At 41.0% G+C, this 24,542-nt stretch overlaps 1 protein-coding gene across 4 annotated transcripts in view; it reads left to right on the top strand.

Annotated features, from left to right (window-relative positions):
- LOC143974216 (cysteine-rich protein 1-like) overlaps positions 1-24,542 on the top strand; it is an 82,135-nt gene that overhangs the window by 20,258 nt on the left and 37,335 nt on the right. For 2 of the 4 annotated variants that reach the window (XM_077475375.1, XM_077475374.1), the window contains exon 2: positions 20,514-20,681. The exons of the other annotated variants lie outside the window; for them this stretch is intronic. In XM_077475375.1, the coding sequence (XP_077331501.1) occupies positions 20,588-20,681 (94 nt within the window). In that variant the 5' untranslated portion in view covers positions 20,514-20,587. The remainder of the gene's footprint in view (positions 1-20,513; positions 20,682-24,542) is intronic. 4 annotated transcript variants of the gene reach the window in all.

Here is a 24,542-nt window from a genome sequence, read left to right as displayed (position 1 = left end):
ACTTTTTCCGTCTGAATTTCTGAGGCCGCGTACACACGGGCGGACTGTTCGCCCAACTTTGTCCGCTGAACAGTGTTTGGGCGGACAGTCCGCTCGTGTGTGGGCTTTCAGCGGACAGTTTCAGCGGACAGTTGGACGGACAAGGTTTTTCGGAAATTCCGAAAAACTGTCCGCTGAAACCTTGTTTGAGCGAACAGTCCGCCCGTGTGTAGGCTTGTTCGTCAAACAAAGTTGCGCGCATGCTCAGAAAGGATTTTCACGCCGAAAGCTATAATGCAGTGTATAGGACGTTGTATTTTTCGTCCCGTCGTACGTGCCGTTCACGTCATCGCGCACGGTTTCAGCAAACTGTTCGTTCGTCGTGTGTGGCCATGTCCGTCCATGCTAATTTTGAGCGGACTGTTTGCCGAAACTGTTTGACGGACAAAGTTGGGCGAACAGTCCGCGCGTGTGTACGCGGCCTGACACAAAGTTTGAGAGCAGGATCTAAAATTTTCCGACAACAAAATCCGATTGTTTAAATTCCGATCATGTGTAGACAATTCCGACGGACAAAGTGCCACACATGCTCAGAATAAATTATGAGACAAAAGCTATTGGCTACTGCCCTCTTTATATTCCTGCCATACGTGTTGTATATCACTACATTCTGAACGTCTGGATTTTCAGAAAACTTTGTGCGACCATGTGTATTCAAGATAAGTTTGGGCCAAAATCCGTCTGAAAAAATCTGATAGATTTTGTCATCGTAATGTGTGACCGTGTGTACAGGGCATAAGGCTCCTCACATTTAATGTGCAAGATGTGCTGTTGATCTTAGAGCTTGGCTCAGAGGAACTCTGAGATCAATGCTATTTTCCACCCCAATGATAAAACAAAATGATCACGTGATAGACTGTCATTTCTGTCTGACTAATCTTGCTGGTTTCGCTGATAAAATTAGTAATCAATTGAATACCCCAATCTGCATTCAGCTATGAGACCAGTGCCATCTGACGATAAGCTGCCAGTCCCGAAGTCACCAGAAAAATGGACTTTAGATGAAACAGATGAAGATGCTGTAATGCTCCAGCCAGGAATGGATAGTGACAATAATCAAGAGATCGCATCTTATAACACAGTCGGTAAATTACCTGGTTTGTGAAAACCAAAAGCAAAACTACTGGGTTTTAAGACTATCACCAGGCACTACAATTTCTGTCTTTTGAAGCCACCAAGATGAGCAAATTTCTTTGCACAGGTTGACAAATTTGCTTTCTGTACTGGCATTAACCGTTTGTTCACAACTTTGGGTTGTGAACATGACCCACTACAATAATCTCTTTAGTGATTCCTCAGTGTTAAGCCTCAAGGTTGTCTTGTTACATGAGAGCAATGTATACACTTCAATGCCTGCTGGCTATGCTGTACACATGAAAGAAACATACAAAAACATGGAACCTTCATTAAACCACATCTAGTACATCAAGTACCCCTGCAATATCTGTGAAGATCTAAAAGTAGTGGATCTGCTGCTTGGAATGCAGCTCAGATATATCAAGTACTGCTGTTACATATGCAAATGGAACAGCTGTGCAAGAGAACCGTATTACATTAAAAATAAATGGTGTTCCAGGACAGAAAAACTTGGCACATGAGCCACTTGTTCACCCGATAAACATATTTTGGCTTTCGCTTCACATAAACCTTAGACTGATGGAAATTTTGTGATAAACTAGAAAGGTGAACGTTTTTGTTATTTGAGGCAGATATTGCCAAGAACACCTGATGCCAAGATTAAGGAATGCATTTTTGTTGGTCCACAAATTGGTCAACAATAAAATCAGTTTGAATATCTGCTAGGAAGACCAGAGAAAATCACCTGAAAAGCATTCAAAGATATTGTTGAGAATTTTCTTGGCAACTACAGAGCACCAAATTACATTAAGCCGATAGCATACAGGACCAGGAAGTGAAACATGACACTGAAGATTCATTTTCCATATTCACACTCTATCTTTACCCAAAGTTTTTCGGGAAGCAAAACATTTGAAAAATATGCTGTATTCTTATCCTCCTAAACCCCCTGATAAATACTCACAAGCTGAACGAACATTCGGATTGTTTTGAAAATCAAAAAACAAGAATTTGAAATCCAAGTTTGTTTTGAAAAAAAAGGTAGTATACTTTGAAACTGATCTATGCAACTGTAAATATTTCAGCATAAAAATTGCGTGTCCTTTTGTGGAAATTGGAATGCTAAGTGATGAAATAATCCTTTACTAACATCTAGGTTTAAACTACAATCATATCTTGTCACGCATCTCTCTATCTTTCACAAAGGAAAGTTACAAAATAGCTTTTTGCACTGCCATCAATGGGGAAGAAGAGAAGGCTACGTATTGGAAAAAAAAAATATTATTAAAATGGTTTGCTGGAATGTAGGCTTGAAATATGTATGATTAGATTGATAGATACAGAACAGACAAACAGATAATTGATAAACATACAATAGTACTGAGAAAAAGACATGTGTCAGCAAATGTCTAACAAAGCTAGTTTGTGATATTGTGCTTAAAGACTATATATAGCCATCTTTATTACAGGAAATAGTTTACACTTAAAGTAGAGTTAACAGCTTAGCAGTTGGCACTTGCCACCTTTTCTCCTGCAACATGACCTACTTAAGAATGCTCTGATGTTGCTCATTACAGAGAATTGTCCTATATATTCAGTAGGATGCCTTTTTGTCATTCCAGTTGTATTCTCAAAATATATTATATGAATGTGATATATGAAATAATTATTTTACTCTACTCTAATTTTACTATTTTAATATCACTAAAAGTATGAAATGCACATCTGGAATGTCCCCAGTATCCATTAGTTGAAGATATGGCATCTAAAGCATGGCCACATTCATTACTAATTTTAGCGATGCCTTCCTGATTCAGAGATAACAAATTCTTCCAACTTATTAATACCATATATTTCTGTGAGAATAAAATGGTGTTAACCATGCACACGGCATTACTTCATATCAGCCAAATCATAAAAATTATTATGATGGGTCCTACCAAGTTCAAAGATAGGGAGATGGGACAGTGAGAACTTTTCTCTAACATCTACCTTACCACCTGACCCCTGGACCCTGTTCCCTCACAATTGCTACGCTCACCCTTTGGCTCTATTCTGCACTCTCTAACTCACATCTTTAGTCTCTCCCTCTTTTCAGGCAGCTTCCCAAACTCTTTAAAACATCCATTAGTCACCCCCATTCTTAAAAAGCCCTCACTAAACCCCACCAATCTTAACAACCTACGCCCCATCTCCTTGCTCCCATTTTTATCCAAACTCCTTGAACGTCTGGTCTACAACCGACTGAGTGACCACCTCGCCAAGAATAACCTTCTTGATTCTCTTCAGTCTGCATTCCGCCCTCAACACTCCATGGAAACTGCTCTCCTAAAACTCACAAACAATCTGCTAACAGCTAAATCCAATGTACTCTATTCTGTACTCCTACTCTTAGACCTCTCTGCTGCCTTTGGCACAGTGGACCACCCTCTCCTCCTCAAAAAACTCCACGCCTTTGGTCTCCATGACTATACTCTTCGCTGGTTCTCATCCTACTTATCCAACCGTACCTTTATGTCGCATACACACGATAAGATTTTCCGACGGAAAAATTTTGAATGTGAGCTTGTTGGCAGTAAGTCCAACCATGTGTATGCTGCATCGGATATTTGTTGTCTGACCTTCCGCCAACAAATGTTGGCTAGGATGTTCTCAAATTTTCCACCAACAAAAATTGTGTGTACACAAGTCCGTCGCACAAAAGTCCACGCATGCTCAGAATCAAGGACGAGTCAGAAGTGTTCGGTCTTTTAAAACTAGCGTTCGTAATGGAGATATCACATACGTCTTGTACATCACTACCATCGTAATTGTTGGCCAACATTTGTGTGACCATGTGTATGCAAGAAAAGTTGGAGCCAACATCCTTCAAATAAAAATCCATGGTTTTATTGTCAGAACATGTGTATGGGGCATTAGTGTCACTCACAACTCTACTGCCTCCTCTCCTCTCCCTTTCTCTTATTCTTATAACTCTTATTCTCCATCTACACCTCCTACCTGGGTCAGGTAATAGCCTCTTATGGCTTCCAATACCATCTCTATGCTGATGACACCCACATCGATCTCTCTACCCCTCAGCTCACTCCTTCAGTCTCCTCACATATCACTAACTTACTAACAGTTAGTGGATGTCACACCACTTCCTCAAACTTAATCTATCCAAAACTGAACTCATGTTTTTTTCCTCCCCCACATGCCTCTGCCCCTGATCTCTCTGTCAAAATCAATAGCACTACTATTAGGCCATCCCGCATGCCAAGGTTCTAGGTGTAACCCTAGACTCGGAACTATCCTTTCGGCCCCACATCCAAACACTTTCCAAATCTCACTTTCAAAAATGGCGTTTCAACCTCTGCAAAACACTTCCCTTCCTAACCAATGACACCACAAAACTCCTAGTTCCTGGTCATCTCTCGCCTCGACTACTGCAACTCCCTCCTCATGGGATTACCTTTACACAGGCCCATGCACCTTTTCAACCGCTCAGTGTCTGCTCTCTGTCAATCCCTCCACTGGCTTCCACTCCCTCTACAAATTAAATATAAAATTCTAATAACAACTTACAAAGCCATCCACAACTCGCCCCTCAGCTACATCACTAACCTAGTCTCAAATTAACCTACTCGTTACCTTTGTTCCTCCCAAGACCTCCTGCTCTCTAGTTCCCTCGTCACCTCCTCCCTTGCTCAATTTCAGAACTTTTCCCGAGCCTCTCCCATCCTCTGGAACTCCCTACCCCAATCTGTCTGACTATCTCCTACTCTGCTTGCTTTTAGACCATCCTTAAAAACCCTTTGCTCCAGAGAAGCCTATCTGGCCCCCACCTAACAACTGCACTTTTACTTTCTCCGTCAGATCATCCCCCACAGCTATTACCTTTTGTATCACTTGACCCTGCCTCCTAGATTGTAAGCTCTAAGGAGCAGGGCCCTTTAATTCCTCCTGTATTGAATTGTATTGTAACTGTACTGTCTGCCCTCATGTTGTAAACTGCTGCACAAACTGCTGGCGCTATATAAATCCTGTGTAATAATAATATTAATAAAAGATGTCTTACTGTCCATCATCCTTGGTGACCCATTTCCTAATTTTAACAAAGGAAAAAAGATGAGCGTCACGCTTACCTGTCCCTTGTTCCAGCTCCGAGTTTTTCTCTTTGTATGCAGCCACTGGTTTCTTGCTTCCAATAACTACATAGCCAATCACAAAGGGGCGCTGTCCTAAAGGGCTAATACGTGTGCTGCCTGGCATTCGAGCAACAAATCAACACACAAACACCCGGACCCCCTGTATTCCTAATTGACTTCTCTAGTGTTTCCCAATGTCTCCCAAGGTTATCTTTCTGATCTTTAGTGTTCCCAGTGTATGTCTAGTGCCAGTGTGACCCTGCGTGCTGCTGCTTGCTCTATCCTTCAGTGATCTTATGCATCTCTACCTATAACCTGCTGTAGTTTAGCCCGGTGTACTCCAGCTTGCAACATGCTTCCTATGAACTTTTGTGAACTTTCTGCTCTCTGTGATTTTGTGTGTTCCCGTGCATGCTAACCTGCTTAAAGTGTGACTCTGTGCACTCCAGCCTGTACCCTCTCCTAGTGACTCTGTGCACTCTTGCCTGTGTTCTGCTCCAGTGATTCCATGCACTGCAACCTGCACTTGACTTAAGTCCTTTATTCCCAAAATCCCTGTGCTAAAAAAAACTCATCCTTGCCTCATCATACTTTCCAGTAGCCTTCTTGCTTAGGTGAATCAGAGGGCTACAACTTGGGAGCTGCCAATCCCACCTCCACCAGTAGGAGCCCTGGTGGGGACAAGGGAGCTGCTAAAATCCTGTGCCTTGGCCCTTCTAAAAGTTCTTACACACTAAATTGTCTATGTCTTCCCTGTGGCTTTCATCACCGTTTGCCCCAGCTGCTATAACCAAATATTGGTTAGTCAGTTTGACTATAGTAGGGGCAGAATACTGTTCATGACACTTGTGACAACGACAAAAATAAAATTAACATTTAAAGCGGTAGTAAACCCGCATTTTTTTTTTTTTTTTTTTAAACCTGCAAAGCAAAAGGCATAATGAGCTAGTATGCACCGCATACTAGCTCATTATGAAATACTTACCTTAGAACGAGGCCCCGACATCTCGCCCGATCCACGCCGAGGAAGCCGACATGCTCCCTCGGCGTCTCTTCCGGGTATCGCGGCTCCGGCGCTGTGAGTGGCCGGAGCCGCGATATCGTCACTCCCGCGCATGCGCGCGGGAGATTTAAATCCGGCCGGACGAGCGCTGCCGGATTTTCGCGGAGAGAACCCCCTTGTGCGCATGCGCCGCTGCAGTCAGCGGCGCATACCGAGGGGAATATCTCCTAAACCGTACAGGTTTAGGAGATATTTTTTTTACCTACAGGTAAGCCTTATTATAGGCTTTCCTGTAGGTAAAAGTTAAAAAAGTGGGTTTACTTCCACTTTAAGAAGATCACTGATTTAAAAATATAAAAGAATAGCATTTCTCTTTTTAAGGCTTGAAAAACACTGCACAAATAATTTAAATCTTCTCCACAGAAGTATTCAGCTGACACTAATAAATCTGCCTATGTATGACAATTAAACATTGCATATATTACAAATACTCACAGGACAAGCTGGTGATACACAACACGTTCTTCTTTGGCTCCTGAACCATCAAAAGCTACCTTTGAAGACAATTTATGTTCATCCAATGAAGAGGGTAGGGAAGGCATGCTGCAGACACTGCAGAGCCAACATGTTAAGGGGTAGTAAATCACCTCTGGACTAACCTGTCCTATTGTTTCCCACATTTTGTTAGCTCATCTACCATTCTATAGCTGCCAGTAGCAAAATAAATACACTGGCATGAAGGAACATGTGACTCACACCACCAAGCCAATCACCAAGCACCATCCTTGTTGCATAAGAGGGTTCCATAACCAGAGTGATTTGGCAGCCTCCCACATTGGCCATTTGTGAGGAGCTCCTAGTGCACGCAGAGGACTTCAGCTCTCACACCTGTTTACCCCCTATGGACCAGACCCTATTTCACATTTCTGCTATGTGCCTATTCATGAGCCTATAACTTTGTAATTACTTATGATAAAGAATTGATACATATATTGTTTTTTGGGGGGCAAACAGAGCTTTCTCGTGACCCTAAAGTCCTTTGAGAATATTTAAAATGTATTGGCATTTTAAGGAGAAAAAGAGTAAAAATCGTAAAAAAAAAAAGTTTGATCAGTAATATTTTGAACACAAGTACCAATAATGTGAGGAAAACATACATTTTATTCTTTCTGTTGCTTGTTCTATTTACTGCAACATTAAAATATCATTTTTGGTACAAAGCATGTTAAAGTTACTTACAAAAGAATTAAAGGTGTTTTTTCTTCATACATTTCATTTTTCTCATAATGCATCAGTAATTTATAGTTATTACTGATTTCGAATATCTCACAAAAGTGAGTACACCCCTCACATTTTTGTAAATATTTTATTCTATATTTTCATGTGACAACAGTGAAGAAATGACACTGCTACAATGTAAAGTAGTAAGTGTACAGCTTGTGTAACTGTAAATTTGCAGTCCCCTCAAAATAACTCAACACACAGCCGTTAATGTCTAAACAGCTGGCAACAAAGGTGAGTACACCTCTAAGTGAAAATGTCCAAATTGGGCCCAATTGGCCATTTTCCTCCCCCGTATAATGTGACTCCTTATGTTACAAGGTCTCAGGCGTGAATTGGGAGCAAGTGTGTTACATTTGGTGTTATCTCCCTTACTTTCTCATACTGGTCACTGGAGTTTCAACATGGCACCACACGGCAAAGAACTCTCTGAGGATCTGAAAAAAAATATTCTTGCTCTACATGAAGATGGCCTAGGCCAGTGATGGCGAACCTTGGCACCCCAGATGTTTTGGAACTACATTTCCCATGATGCTCATGCACTCTGCAGTGTAGATGAGTATCCTGGGAATTCTAGTTCCAAAACATCTGGAGTGCCAAGGTTCGCCATCACTGGCCTAGGCTATAAGAAGATTGCCAAGACCCTGAAACTGAGCTGCAACACTGTGGCCAAGACCATACAGCAGTTTAACAGGACAGGTTTCACTGGTCCATGGTCAACCAAAGAAGTTGAGTGCATGTGTTCAGTGTCATATCCAGAGGTTGTCTTTGGGAAATAGATGTATGAGTGCTGCCAGCATTGCTGCAGAGGTTGAAGGGGTGGCGGGTCAGCCTGTCAGTGCTAAGACCATATGCTGTACACTGCATCAATATGATCTGCATGGCCAAAAGGAAGCCTCTTCTAAAGATGATGCACAAAAAAGCCCGTAAACAGTTTGCTGAAGACAAGCAGGCTAAGGACATGGACTACTGGAACCAAAAAAGAGCATGTCCTGGTTAATTAAGAGTTAACTCCCTGTGCATACAATAAAAACTTTCCTCTGTCAGCTGTAGCTCTCTCACTCACAAATCTGTCTGACAGGGAATGCAGGAGATATGATAGCTACTATGTTACTTATGTTACATTGAATTGAAGAAAGGTTTCAGACTAGCTCTCAGTCAAAGGATTTCTGGGGCTGTGTACAGATGCTCAGTAGAAGGAGATAAGAAAAGATAAGAAAGTACAGGGCTTACAAGACATGTCCTGTGTACAGAGGAGGGGGTTTTATAGACGTTTATAAGACGCCCAAAGCAGGCAACTGGATTATCAGTTTAATATTGTTCTGTACTGTATACACACCCTTTTTTAATTTTAATAATACATTGCACCTGTTTAGTAAACTTCAAGTTACCCTCTGTCCAATCATTTTCCTGATTTCTCCTACCTCTTACACTTGATGTCTATGAATAGGATCCACCATGTCAGACATACAGTATCTCTGTGCCTATAATTAGGTGCTGATCTGGTGCAATCTGATTGTTTTTGATTGCAGACATTCTCAAAATGGGCATCCATTTGGCTACCTGTATGTTACCCAGAAGGCAGTGTGTAAATAAAAGGTAGGCATTCAAGATCTGATTCAAACGCCAGATAAAAAATCAAGAGAAAATATGAGAACACTGAATGTCTCCACAGATGAGCTCAGACTTATGTAGAAAGCTCAAAGAAATCTATTTCCATTCAGCCAAGGGGTTCTTCTAGATCAGGGATATGCAATTAGCGGACCTCCAGCTGTTGCAGAACTACAGGTCCCATGAGGCATAGCAAGACTCTGACAGCCACAGGCATGACACCCAGTGGCAGAAGCATGATGGGTTTTGTAGTTTAGTAACAGCTGGAGGTCTGCTAATTGCATATCCCTGTTCTAGATAATGATATCTGACTATCTAAACCCACAAAGTTCAATTGCAGGCAATGCCATGTCAACAGGGAGGCTAAATAAGACATTTAGCAGAAGCATTCCTGTCTTGTTTTATACATATTCTACATTTCCAGAGCAAGATTATAGAAATGTTGTTTGTGTTAGAATGAAAAAGCCATATCAACAATACAAATCATATTAAATCGTGTCGTGGAAAGAAAAGTTCTTTAAATTGGTTTCATGTGCCATGCTGTGCTGTTTTACTTTATCTGCCTTGACACAGTGCTGAAAGAAATAAGGATTGATTCAAGGCAATGCTATGCAGGGTGCAATCTCTTGTGTAAACAGTTAACTTTTCATGAGTCTATTTACTTACACACCAGAGCACCAAGTACAAATGACACATTTAGCTAAAATAAAATAGTCAGAGATTTGCCATGATGTATAATCAGGTTATTTTCAAGGAAAATAAAAATTGATATAAAGAAAAAACAAAAACTATTGATAGCAATAAATTGGTCAGTGGGGTTGTGGATTATGGTTGTTGTTGTTATGCCTATATGGCATAATTAGGATACTAAAGTAAGTAGGGGGTTAGCCAGATTTTCTATAGCCAGGTTTGTTGCTTGAAAATTGAAATCGAGAAGGACTTTTGTTAGCATTGAGCCCTCCACAATCAAACAGCTTTATAATGGTTCTGAATGGTTTCTCAGTTTCCATATACTTCCTCAGAATGCAAGCAGAACAGCAGAGGTATATGTAATTAATGCTATTGCATTGATTATTTTTTGTACTAGTACAATAGTGTGAAAGCATTGGCCTAAAATCCCTTCATCGGGCTTATATTCAGGTGTACAGATTTCCAATGTGCAGCCCTAAGCAGAAGAAAATTTTTGAACCTCTGGTTATGGGTGCTGTTGGCTTGCCTTGTTTGAAAACCATAGTGTACTGGACTGACAGCATTAAAACAAAAACATAATTTGAGTATCTTCTCAATGTAGTTTTTTTTTTAAATTGTAATTTTTATTAATTTTTAAAGCAAAAACAAAAACAATACACTAAAGCATTAGAAAAATCAGAAAATATAGAAAGATATAGATCAAGATGTAAGGCATACGTTACAACAGACAGAGAAAAATGTCCACAAACGCAGGCACAAGGGTGAACTGCGTATCCATATCTCGTACTATAAATAACAAACAGTCGATGTAAAGCGAACAAACTATTCTGAGCATCAAGAGGCCGGAGGCCAAAAAGAGGTAAAAAACGGATATTCACATGGTCAACATAGTATGTCCCCGGGAGGGGAGGGGGCCAAGACAGGGTAGGGAAGGGGGGGGGGGGGACGGAAGCCATCAACAAAGGGCCCCGATCGGTAGCTGCAGTCAGATGGACGTACCGGCAGGGGGGGCCCCATATGCTGATCGATCCCAGGGTTCCCACACTTTTTCGAACTGGGGAACCAAATCATGCACCGAGGCTGTCAAATACTCCATTCTCCGAATTTCAGACACCAGTTGGAGTAACCTAGGCCAGGGGGGAGTTGCATTGGACAACCAACACAATGGGACAAGCCTCTTAGCAGCAAGCAAAATGTAGGAAACCAGTCGATTGGTGTTTTTAGGTATACCTGGTATAGGGAGACCCAGCAAGCAATATAGGGGATCAATCAGGAGGGATACCCCCGTCACCTCCACCACCAAAGACCCCACCGCTATCCAGAAAGGCCGTATCAAAGGGCATGTCCAGAAGATATGGAACAATGACCCAATGTCAAGGCCACATCGCCAACAAGATGGCGAGACTGAGAGATCGTATTTGTGGATGACATCGGGGGTCTTATACCAAAACATAAGGATTTTTATTGCTGTTTCCCTTTGCGTAAACACACCTAGAGGATTTGAAAGTAGAGGACCAAATCCTATCCCACGTCTGCAGGGAGATAGGCTTGTCCAACAGCTGAGACCATCTACTCATATACAGATGCGTAACTTCAGTTAGAGGGGTCGACTCATGGAGGATGCGGTGAATAGAGGAAATTAAATTAGGTTGATGTGGACCTTGAGCGCAGAGATGCTCAAAAGCTGTGGGGGTGTCAAGGGTTAAGGTCGGAGATTTAGAGTTAAAGAAGTGTCTCACCTGTAGGTAGAAGTAAAACGAATGTTTGGGAATGTCATATTTTTCTCGCAAGGTCTCAAAGGCGTGAAGTCTACGGGAAACAGGGTGTACCAGGTTTCTAAGTTGGAAAAGAGGGGGATCTAGCCACGGGGAAATCCTACCCATGGACAGTCCATCAGGGATATTAGGATTAAATAAGACATTCGTGAGGGGGGGGCAAGCCGAAGAGAGGGAGTACTTTTTGTTACACTTTTGCCACAAGTCCAAGGTAAATGACATTGGGGCAGTACATTGACGTCTGAGGGTGGAGGGTAGTGGGGATGGTGCGCCCCAGATCAAGGAGCATGGGTGAACCGGATACAGGACCCCCTTTTCAATAGTAGCCCACCGACTCGTGGCATTAAGAGAGGACCAGGTAGCAATAATTCGTAAATGGGTAGCTTGATAATATTTCACAATATCTGGAGCACCCAACCCCCCCCCGACCCGCGGGCGCAAACACCACAGAGCTGGCAAAGCGATGAGACCTATCAGCCCAAATAAATTTAAGGAAACGTCGTCTGAGAAGTTTAAGCTGAGGGGACGGAACGGCAACTGGCAGTGTCTCAAAGTGATAGAGCAGTCTGGGCAAGACTGACATTTTAAGGAAGTTGACCCTGCCTAGCAGGGATAGAGGGTATTTAGACCAGGTCAGTAGTGAATTATTTATATCCTGAAACAGGGCAGGAAAGTTCGCACGGAACAGGTGGGAATAAGAAGGGGTCAGAAAAACCCCCAGGTACTTGAGTGAATCACTGCACCATCTGTAGGGGTAAGATTCTTTTAGTCTAGAAAGTTGTGTGGCAGGGATGTGTATCGGGAGGGCCTCAGTCTTAGAGGTGTTAACCTTGTACCCAGAAATACCCCCAAAGGATGTTAGTAGCTTGTGCAAAGAGGGGAGGGATATCTGGGGGTTGGTAATAGTTAGCAGTACGTCGTCAGCAAAAAGTGATAATTTGTACTCTCCCTGTCGCATCACCACCCCGCGAATATCTGGATGTGAGCGTACAGCCTCGGCCAGGGGTTCCAGACATTAAATAAATATTAGCGGAGATAGAGGACACCCCTGCCGAGTACCATTCAACAGGGGGAAGCGAGGCGACAGAAAGGACGACATCTGAACCTGGGCAGTGACCGTTGAGTACAAAGCCTCCAATGCCCTCAAAAAAGGGCCCCGAAACCCATAAACCTTGAGCGTGGCGAACATATAAGGCCAGCTGAGCCTATCAAAGGCCTTTTGGGCGTCTAAGCTAAGTAGGAGTGCTGGTGTGTTGGTCCTATCCAAAAGATCGACCAGGTTGATCGTGCGGCGGGTGTTGTCACCTGCATGTCTGCCAGGCACAAACCCCACCTGATCCCTGTGGATAAGTTTGGGGGCAAGAACTTCTCAATGTAGTTTTAGAGGATGCTAGTTATACAACACCAATTGATGCTGTGGATAAGGTATCTGTAAGGAAAGTGTAGTGCTCCTGATCCTTGATAGATGCTGGTCTCATTCCAGGCTCTCATTGGCTGTGATACATTCTCCTTGTTGGTCAGTTCACCTGCAAGGTGATTGATGTAGTCTGTCTCTGGGTGGAGACAAAACCTGATATAAGCCAGCCAAGCCTGCAGTCTCATGCTTGTGATATTGCATTTTAACACTTGTTCCAAGCTCCTTGTTTGTCTGCCCCAGTTGATTGGATTTCCCTGTTTACAACTTCAGATCAGATATAGATTACTCTCTAAACTCTGCCTTCCTTTGGACTATGGATTTGAACCTGACTGTTCTGAACCTTGCCTGCCTTGTACCTGGACTGTCATTGAACCACTCTTTCTGTCAACTGAAGGTACCTGTTTCCTGGCATGGTAACCAGGCATTATAGCATTGTGTATTAGTCCTGGGGGCCACGAGTAACGGTAATCCTGCTTGTCTTATGGGAAAGGGGGCTGCTATAGGTGAATAGCACTGAAGCCAGCTATAGTGTTTGACCACCTGCATTAGGGGTAAGCATGACAGTATCCTAGCAAATATAATGAGAAAACATATATAGAAAAATAACAGGGTATTTCATAATGGTATGGTACAGCATCATAAATATTAAAGAAGGGCCAACTGGGTATTTGTGTAAAGAAAAATAACATAAACTTGTTAAATCAGGTTAGGAAGTCTCCAAACAAGACCATTCAAATGAGATAGTAGATCCGAATTTTCACACAGGAATTTCAAGGGAGGGGCACCTCGCTCCTTCTTACACAGAAACACACAATGTTAAACAGGAATGGGGGTGGGGGGGGGGGGGGTAATGTCTCTTCACCTCTCTCCTACGCAGAGACACACAAACATGAGAGGAGGTGAGGAATCTGCCAAAACGAGCAGGCTTCTCATTTGCCAAATGATTTCTCACACAGGATGACTCTCAGCAAAACTTATTTTACAACTTAGCCATACTTAGTATTATCTTCCTGCTTCTCAAATATTTCTAAAACATTTAGATAATTGCATTGCCTAGTCTAATTCTCTTTTGCTAGACCCATCAGTGATATGCATTAGAAAAACTTTGACAGGCTCATAACTAGTTAAAGTTTCCATCACGTATACTTTCAAAAATCTAATATTGTACACATTTAATCCGCTTATCCAACTCTGTAAATCTACAATGAAAGCTAACATACACAGAGACCCAAGTTAATACATCATGACTTCTTCTGCTGGTATTGATCTAATCTATTTTTAGTCCAGCCTATAATGGTCTTGGTGTCATTTCTTAACCACTGTCCATATCTGTCTGTCGATTCTGTCAAAGGACTACTTGTGTCATTTTTTCACCTCTCCCAGCATAGAGAGATCCATAGGAGAGCAGTGCTCCAACCCTAGAGTCTTTACTCTCGAGTCTCAAATTACAATTTTGGGTCGTCACCCAAATTGTTTCTTCCCCTTTTGGTCGTCACCCAAATAGTTTCTTCCCCTGGGCCTCACACAGTAGCTGTCAAATGGCACTTTATTAAACTCGGCCACACAGGCTTTTACACTTGCCACATAGGCACTACTCGCCACACAGGCTCACATTACAGTCCTCTGGTCTGACTTTCTCACAAGTCTCATAAATCTATTGACACACCAAGCATAGAAACAAAACATCAACAAAGATAATTATTATCAGCTCTATTATTTCTGCAATGGGTAAAGTAAAGGAGTTATTTGGGTCAAACTGTGCAACATCAACATTACTCTAGTTTACACTCAATTTTATCTTAATCTCACCATCTCATCAACAGCATAAGACCTATCTAAGCCAATAGACTTCAGATACCAAGACTACTTGCCATGGCAAGCAGAATAAGTAAAAACAAAGGTTTCTTACCATGGCCACTGGTCTGCCCACCATGTATTTCATGTTTCCTGATTGTCCACTGGACTGGATCCGAGTCACGACACCATTCTGTTAAATCAGGTTAGGGAGTCTCCAAACAAAACCATTCAGATGAGATAGTAGATCCACATAGGTGCAATTTTATTACACTGCAGTGGAGAAATACAATACACAGTTCTCAGCTAATATGAATCGAGCATTTCTGAGGTTACATCTACAGGCTATAAAATTTTATAGTTATGAATAAGCATAAAATATAGGCAAGTTTTAAGCGTATTCTAGGCTTGACCTAGATGTGAGTGTATAGTTAGTCCAATCAGCATTCATATCTTCTTAGTCACCACAGTTCCAGCTAAGACTGGTTAGATAAGGAAATTAATTCTCAGGCTAGAAAGGGAGTAGACTGTTGTTTTTTTTATCTGGCAATAAAAGTCATCATAGACTGAATCTCTCTCTCTCTCTCTTTCTCTCTCTCTCTCCCTCTCTCTCCCCCCCCCCCCCCCCCCCATGATTCTACTCAAACTCTAAGTTGAAAAGATGCCGCTTCTAAAGATGATGCACAAGAAAGCCGGCAAACAGTTTGCTGAAGACAAGCAGACTAAGGACATGGATTAATGGAACCATGTCCTGTGGTCTGATGAGACCAAGATAAGCCTATTTGGTTTAGATGGTGTCAAGTGTGTGTGGTGGCAGCCAGATGAGGAGTACAAAGACAAGTGTGTCTTGCCTACAGTGTCATGGTCTGGGACTGCATGAGTGCTGCTAGCACTGGGGAGCTACAGTTCATTTAGGGAACCATGAATGTACTGTGACATACTGAAGCAGAGCATGATCCCCTCCCTTTGGAGACTGGGCCACAGGGCAGTATTCCAACATGATAATGACCCCAAACACACCTCCAAGATGACCACTGCCTTGCTAAAGAAGCTGAGGGTAAAGGTGATGGACTGGCCAAGCATGTCTCCAGACCTAAACCCTATTAAGCATCTGTGGGGCATCCTCAAACAGATGGTAGAGGAGAGCAAGGTCTCTAACATCCACCAGCTCTGTGATGTCGCCATGGAGGAGTGGAAGAGGACTCCAGTGGCAACCTGTGAAGCTCTGGTAAACTCCATGCCCAAGAAGCTTGAGGCAGTGCTGGAAAATATTGGTGGCCACACAAAATATTGAAAATTTTTGCCCAATTTGGACATTTTCCCTTAGGGTTGTATTCACTTTTGTTGCCAGTGGTTTCGACATTAATGGCTGTGTGTTGAGTTATTTTGAGGGGACGGCAAATTTAATACATTGTAACAAAGTGTAATTTCTTCAGTGTTGTCACATGAAAAAATATAAAAAATAGTTACAAAAATGTGAGGGGTGTACTCACTTTTATGAGATACTGGGGGTTATTTACTAAAGGCAAATCCAATTTGCACTACAAGTGCACTTTGAAGTGCAGTCACTGTAGATCTGAGGGGGACATGCAAGGAAAATAAAAAAACAGCAATTTAGCTTGCACATGATTGGATGATAAAATCAGCAGAGCTTCCCGTCATTTCAGATATTTCCCTCAGATCTACGACTGCACTTCCAAGGGCACTTGTAGTGCAAAGTGGATTTGCCTTTAGTAAATAAACCCCTCTGTATGTAATGAATCAATAACCAGTCAGTGTATGGAAGACATTTTGTCTTTTAAATATGACAATTTTTCTCTTGGATATCAAACAGACAGGATGGAAGATATGATGATATGATGGTTGTACATATGCTTGTATTTCTCATACGTCAATTTCTAGTCCAGACTGATAAGGTTTTTCCAATATATTTTTGTTCACATAAAGCCAGCTTTTTCCTGCAGCAGTAAGAAGGTTGAGATTTAGAGGCAATCTAACAGAAAAGAAATGTCGGTGGGCTGCCATTGGGGACATTTTTTTGAAGGTGCAGGCTCTGGGGCTGTTCTCTTTTCCTTTGTTCTGCAACCAATATACGCTTCCAGGTTGGTGACTCACCAAGTTTCAAATGATAAAGATGGCAGCTTTGGCACATGCACACTCAAACATTAATGAGCAAATGCATTTACCTTATACTTATCCTAACAAGTTTCTTTGTTAGGTATGACTGGAGCAAAGCTGCAGACATAAGACTAGTGTAAAGAATGAGTTGGAAAGCATAACACTAGTGTCTGAACAAAGATTCAGCTAGCATTGTAAGGATAAGAGGCTTGGAGTTATCATAATAGGGCAACTATGGAAGAAAAAGTAAGCAGCAATTACAAGATGGATACATGTAAACATTTGAGGAGATTATTGAACCACGAGATATTCCAAATGAATGTGCTACATTGGGGATGAATGTACTCATTCAAGCAGATGATTTGTGGCTTAATAAAGCTATAGAACAGCTATCATTTTGATGTCGCTAAGCTATGAAAGAACAATGGGCTGCACAGCACTGTTGAAAAAATATCAAATGCTTCAATTTCTGTACATGCATGTGCAATTTTAAGTACACAATAAACAATGTCCATTTAAAATATAGTGGTCCTTTAAGTAGACAATGAAATAAAAGCACAGATGCTGTGACAAGTATAGCATTTAGAAGTAGCTGGGTGCAGACAATAGTGTGTGAAAGATAACATCTGTATATAAAGCACATCAATGGAGCAGGCAATAAATATATGGGATTAAATTAGCTTTTCAGGTTTGTATTTAATGGAATATTGATGGCAAAGTAGATTTAACAGGATCCATTATATAATGGCCTTGGTGCAGTTTAACCACTTTCAGACCGGACCATTTTGCTGGTCAATGACCAGAGGTCTTTTTACAATTTGGCACTGCGCTGCTTTAACTGGTAATTGCGCGGTCATGCAATGTTGTACCCAAACAAAATTTGCGTCCTTTTTTCCCACAAATAGAGCTTTCTTTTAAAGGTATTTGACTGACTCTGCAATTTTTATTTTTTGATAATGATATTTTCTACTTTTTGTTATTAGAAAAATCCAATAAACTCAATTTTAGTCATACATTTAGGCCAAAATGTATTCAGCCACATGTCTTTGGTAAAAAAAAGTCAATAACTGTATATTTATTGGTTTGCACAAAAGTTGCCACATCTACAAACTAAGGTACGTTTTCTGGAATTTACGCAGCTTTTAGTTTATGACTGACTATCTCATTTCTTGAGGTGCTAAAATGGCAGGGCAGTACAAAACCCCCCAAATGACCCCATTTTGGAAAGTAGACACGCTAAGGAAATTGATAAGAGGCATGTTGAGCCCATTGAATGTTTTATTTTTTGCCTCAAGCGATTGAATAATGACAAAAAAATATATATATTTTTTTTTTTTACACAAAGTTGTCACTAAATGATATATTGCTCACACATGCCATGGTTATATGTGGAATTGTACCCCAAAATACATTCTGCTGCTTCTCCTAAGTACGGGGATACCACATGTGGTTGACTTTTTGGAAGCCTAGCCGCGTACGGGGCCCCGAAAACCAAGCACCGCCTTCAGGATTTCTAAGGGCATACATTTGTAATTTCACTCCTCACTACCTATTACAGTTTTGAAGGCCATAAATTGCTAAGATGGCACAAAACACCCACAAATGACCCCATTTTAGAAAGTAGACACCCCAAGCTATTTGCGGAGATTCATGTTGAGTCCATGGAATATTTTATATTTTGCCACAAGTTGCGGGAAAATTACAAACTTTTATTTATTTATTTATTTTTTCACAAAGTTGTCACTAAATGGTATATTGCTCACACATGCTATGGGCATATGTAAAATGACACCCCAAAATAAATTCTGCTGCTTCTCCTGAGTACGGGGATACCACATATGTGGGACTTTTTGGGAGCCTAGCCGCGTACGGGGCCCCGAAAACCAAGCACCGCCTTCAGGCTTTCTAAGGGCGTAAATTTTTGATTTCACTCCTCACTACCTATTACAGTTTTGAAGGCCATAAAATGCCAAGATGGCACAAAACCCCCACAAATGACCCCATTTTAGAAAGTAGACACCCCAAGCTATTTGCTGAGAGGCATGTTGAGTCCATGGAATATTTTATATTTTGCCACAAGTTGCGGGAAAATTACAAACTTTTATTTTTTTTTTATTTTTTTTCACAAAGTTGTCACTAAATGATATATTGCTCCCACATGCTATGGGCATATGTGAAATGACACCCCAAAATACATTTTGCTGCTTCTCCTGAGTACGGGGATACCACATGTGTGGGATTTTTTGGGAGCCTAGCCGTGTACGGGGCCCCGAAAGCCAAGAACCGCCTTCAGGCTTTCTAAGGGCGTACATTTTTGATTTCACTCCTCACCACCTATTACAGTTTTGAAGGCCATAAAATGCCAAGATTGCACAAAACCCCCCCAAATGACCCCATTTTAGAAAGTAGACACCCCAAGCTATTTGCTGAGAGGCATGTTGAGTCCATGGAATATTTTATATTTTGCCACAAGTTGCGGGAATATTACAAACTTTTTTTTTTTTTCACAAAGTTGTCACTAAATGATATATTGCTCACACATGCCATGGGCATATGTGAAATGACACCCCAAAATAAATTCTGCTGCTTCTCCTGAGTACGGGGATACCACATATGTGGGACTTTTTGGGAGCCTAGCCGCGTACGGGGCCCCGAAAACCAAGCACCGCCTTCAGGATTTCTAAGGGTGTAAATTTTTGATTTCACTCCTCACTACCTATTACAGTTTTGAAGGCCATAAAATGCCAAGATGGCACAAAACCCCCCCAAATGACCCCATTTTAGAAAGTAGACACCCCAAGCTATTTACTGAGAGGCATGTTGAGTTCATGGAATATTTTATATTTTGCCACAAGTTGCGGGAAAATTACAAACTTTTATTTTATTTTTTATTTTTTTTCACAAAGTTGTCACTGAATGATATATTGCTCACACATGCCATGGGCATATGTGAAATGACACCCCAAAATAAATTCTGCTGCTTCTCCTGAGTACGGGGATACCACATGTGTGGGATTTTTTGGGAGCCTAGCCGCGTACGGGGCCCCGAAAACCAAGCACTGCCTTCCGGATTTCAAAGGGTGTAAATTTTTGATTTCACTCCTCACTACCTATCGCAGTTTTGAAGGCCATAAAATGCCAAAATAACACAAACTCCCCCAAATGACCCCATTTTGAAAAGTAGACACCCCTAAATTTAGGGGTACACTAGTGAGACGCACAGGTAAAAAAGCACCTAGTCTGTCAGCGACTGTATCAAAATGCTACAAAAAAAAACTGTTAGCGATCGCAGGGTTCAGGCCTGACTCATTAACAGCACTGGCAGATTGATCATACAGCCTTGCAGCACTGAATGATTTTTTACTTTTGTGGAAATGTTGTGATTAGAACCGCCATCTGGTCAGGTGGCATGATGGGTATTGGGAGACCGTGAACCCGGGATTACTTTATTTCTAAAGTCCTTGCTTTATCCCTTAAGCTGTTCTGCTGTCTGGAGGCATGCCATGACTGCATCTGCCAATAGACCTGGGACTTTTATTTTTCCCTGTTCTTCCCTTTTTTTTCTGGGATGCCTGTAGGTAAACTGGGATGCTGAGAAAGGGAAGGAGGAGACCCACACCCTGCCAAAGACATTACACGGGATATAGAAAAAATGAATCTTGAGAAACTGCTAAGGGAAGTATATGTTCATCAACTTGATTACTTAATTATTCTGATGATGGGCAGGATTTGTAAAAATTCAGAGGGTAAGTGTAAAATATCTAAATTTTATTTAGTTTAGTTATTTTGTTTAGTTTATTTTCATTTTGCTTGACAGATTGTATGATCATGTATAGGTGCAATCATATAGGCACTAAATGTGATATGCCCATGCTCCTTTTTTGCATTCAGCAATAAGGAGCTCAATAGGAAAAATAATATAGTTGAATGAGTGGCAGTACCAGCGTAAAAGTAAACATGCACGACTACACAATCCAAAAGTAATATGCAACCCTAACAAAACATTCATGAAATAACAACTGAGGAGAAAGCACGTAATACACATATATATATTCTTTCTGAAGCACATGGCATAGCACTTTAAAAGAAGCAGAAAAAACAAGGTGTTGATAAAAGGAAATGCAAAACAACAAAACTGTTCATCCAGGTAGAGGGGGCAACAATACTGATCATTTATGTGTAAATGAAGTAATGTGATATTCATGATAATACAAAAACACATAAATCTAATGTAATTGGAATAAAAGCAGTGTAGCATAGAGAGTACCTGAATATTCAGTGCTTCACATAACAAGGTTGCATGACAGACTACAGATGTACTCATAATACTGCCTGAACATATTTGTCCTTTGGGATTGTCCTTGTGTTTAGATTTACAAAACTGCATTGCAGCATAATGGTATTTTTTCGTACACTGCATTACATGCCTTGTTGATTTTATGTGACATTTATCAAGTGTAATTGGAGACAGTCTCTCCTTTAGCTCATATGACAGTTTTCAGTAGATGCTATGTTATGGCTTGCCTTATTCTCTTGCTGTCATGAAAAATCAGTAGTTCTTTTTCTCTTAGTATACTGTTGCTTCTCAAAGTATATTGCTGTGAGAGCACTGCTATTGACATACATTATACATAAAGACATTCTCTTCAACTTATTTAAGTGGAAAACACAAAGATGATGTGCATAGCGTAATAACCCCTATCCACCAGATTATAATTTACAGTAGTCAGATGATATCAGTTCTTACTCTCTGCATGTTTCATTGTTAAATTAGTGTCATTTATTCTAATTGTAAAAAATGTATTGCATAAACATTTAAAATAAATGTATCCTACAAAAATTGTTTTCAAAGAAAACATTTTCATGTTCAGTTTTGGATAGAGTAGGAAAGGATTAAAACCTCCATGCATTTTTCAATGATTTTTGTGGTCCCGTTGGTTTACTACAGACAAATTAGAATGAAAACCTAAATACTGAGCAGTACGCCCATTATGCATCTTAATTTCCACTCAATGCATATTCATTTTCATTGTAGACTGCAATATACCTTCACTCGGAGTAAACATTCTACACATTACACAAATACACATATACACATTAATTTCAAGTAGTGAAGTTTGTATACCACTGCTCGATTACAAAAGTCGGCAACACATGGATAAAAGGTTGGCCAATTCAGAAGGGACTAGCCAAATTTTGATCCATGTATGAGTACTGCAGTTGTACAGAAGTAGATATACCGAATGACTTCCGTGCAACCACCCCATTGGATTTTCCCCACTCAGTCAGCACTGCAGGCTAAAACATGCAAAGTTAATCAGTGAATTCTGATGGCAGGGAAGTCTCCCTACTGGGATATTGTATTTTGTCAGAGGGGAGATGTCCCTGCCATCAGAATACACTTGTCAACTTTGCAGGCTATGGCTTGCAGTGCTGATTGAGTGGGGAAAATCAAATGGGTGATCGTACAGAAGTCGATTGATAGATTGATTTTGTATTGTGGGGAATTTAGGCAGGTATTTCGCTCAACCCACTGGTTAAAAAGAAGTACAGCCAAAGCTTATATAACATACGGGGTAGACACAGATGAGCTTAGCACCACATCTCTTAGTACGTAAATAAATACAAAGACAGGGGAAAAGGGGTTAGACAGGAACCCCGGGACTTTAAAGGTGCTGGGATATGGTAGGTAGATAATGACACAATGTATATCATAAAAAAACACAGATTTTTATTACAATAGCAAAAATACAAAATTGACCACATATAAAAGATAAAATTAATTATCCACATCAATGTTTTCAGATAAAGCACAACAGAATTGTGTATCATTTATCACTTTAGAGTATACCACTCGACATGTTTCGCTCCAAACAAGCTTCCTCAGGAGTTACAGTTACACCTAGTGGATAAACTAAAAACAAGTACAAATCAAATGTATATCATATATACATAGCTAACAATAGTGAACTCAAATGGCAATTTTTAATGATGGCCAAAATATTGTAGCTAAACAGCAATTGTAGACATTTTTAAAGTGTAGGTCCACATATGATCTTACCTATTAACACCAAATGCGCTACTTGTGCTGCATAAATTAGCCCCAACCGATGAGTAATATAGAACCGGGGCCTTGGATTAAATGCAGATGTGTCCGATTGACATCAGACGCCGCCGGGTTGGGCGAGTTATTTAATGCGGTGGATTAAATGCCGATGTGTCCGATTGAGGGGGCCACAGGAGAGCTATTGAGAATAACCTATATATAAATTTACTATTAGAAATTTGGCCATTGGCACTCATTAGATATACTGAGTTATAAATAGATAATATAGATTACCTGGGTTCTTTACATTGAATCAGCAATTTCTGTACTAAAAAATATCAACATCAGTGAATGTAGACCCGGTCATATATGGTAAACTTAAGCCCAATGGCGAGACCGCACTTTATAGGGACATCCCCCAGCAATATATATATAAAAAAAATATATATAAAAACAGGTAGTAAGGGATAGTTAATCAGTGACCATCAGCATATACAATATATACCGGAACAATGAAACATGGCCCCTAAACATACCTGCTACGGATGATGTAAACAAGAGCTAACACACGGTGGGGTGAGACAGAAATGACATCCCATTTGCACACTAGCGAACTGCAGAAAGTTGGCGGTTAATCGACCGCATTAAATAACTCGCCCAACCCAGCGGCGTCTGATGTCAATCGGACACATCTGCATTTAATCCAAGGCCCCGGTTCTATATTACTCATCGGTTGGGGCTAATTTATGCGGCGCAAGTAGCGCATTTGGTGTTTATAGGTAAGATCATATGTGGACCTACACTTTAAAAATGTCTAAATTTACTACAATATATGATAATTAGTAGAGTGTCTACAATTGCTGTTTAGCTGCAATATTTTGGGCATCATTAAAAATTGCCATTTGACTTAACTATTGTTAGCTATGTATATATGATATATATTTGATTGATTTGTACTTGTTTTTTTTTTTGTTTTTTGTTTTTTTTTGAAGTTTCAAAAATCGTTTATTAAAACTTTCAAGAATAACAACCATCTGCCAATGACCACAGAATGCAGAGGATAAAATTGGTACAAAGCATAAGTTAACAGGCTCTGAATGTCGAGGCAGGTATGACAAAATACGGGTGGATGAGGAAACTACATACCCTCTAAGAAGTAAAACCAAAAAAAAAGGAAGACAGTACATAAAGGGTTCCGGGTAATAGAGTAGACTTCCTTGTGAGTATCTGTCTACTTGGAGAGCTCAGCCAGCTCCGCTAACAGGACTTGGATGGAGAGCTTGTACACATAGGTGGGCGGGACCCTGTTTCCAGGTCCCCCAGGATCAGACCCCAGCCAGGACCCCCCACCCCTAAGGGATCTTGCTGTGAGGGGGCTGGCCAAGGAGACCCTGAAGAACCAGCGAAACAGGCCTACAAGGGCCCTCAGTCCTGAAACCCAAACCTGAGAACTACTAGTACCTTTAAGAGGAAATGCAATTAGCATAAGGAAGTTGCCATGAAATAGGCCAAGGGAGAACAGACCCTCCAACCCGAACTCTGGATGGGAGCCCAAATCCGG

This window comes from Lithobates pipiens, unplaced genomic scaffold (assembly GCF_037356315.1).
Source record: "Lithobates pipiens isolate NorthernLeopardFrog02 unplaced genomic scaffold, aLitPip1_a1.2 Scaffold_13, whole genome shotgun sequence".
NCBI classification, from domain to species: domain Eukaryota; kingdom Metazoa; phylum Chordata; class Amphibia; order Anura; family Ranidae; genus Lithobates; species Lithobates pipiens.
This window is presented reverse-complemented; position numbering and strand designations above follow the sequence as displayed.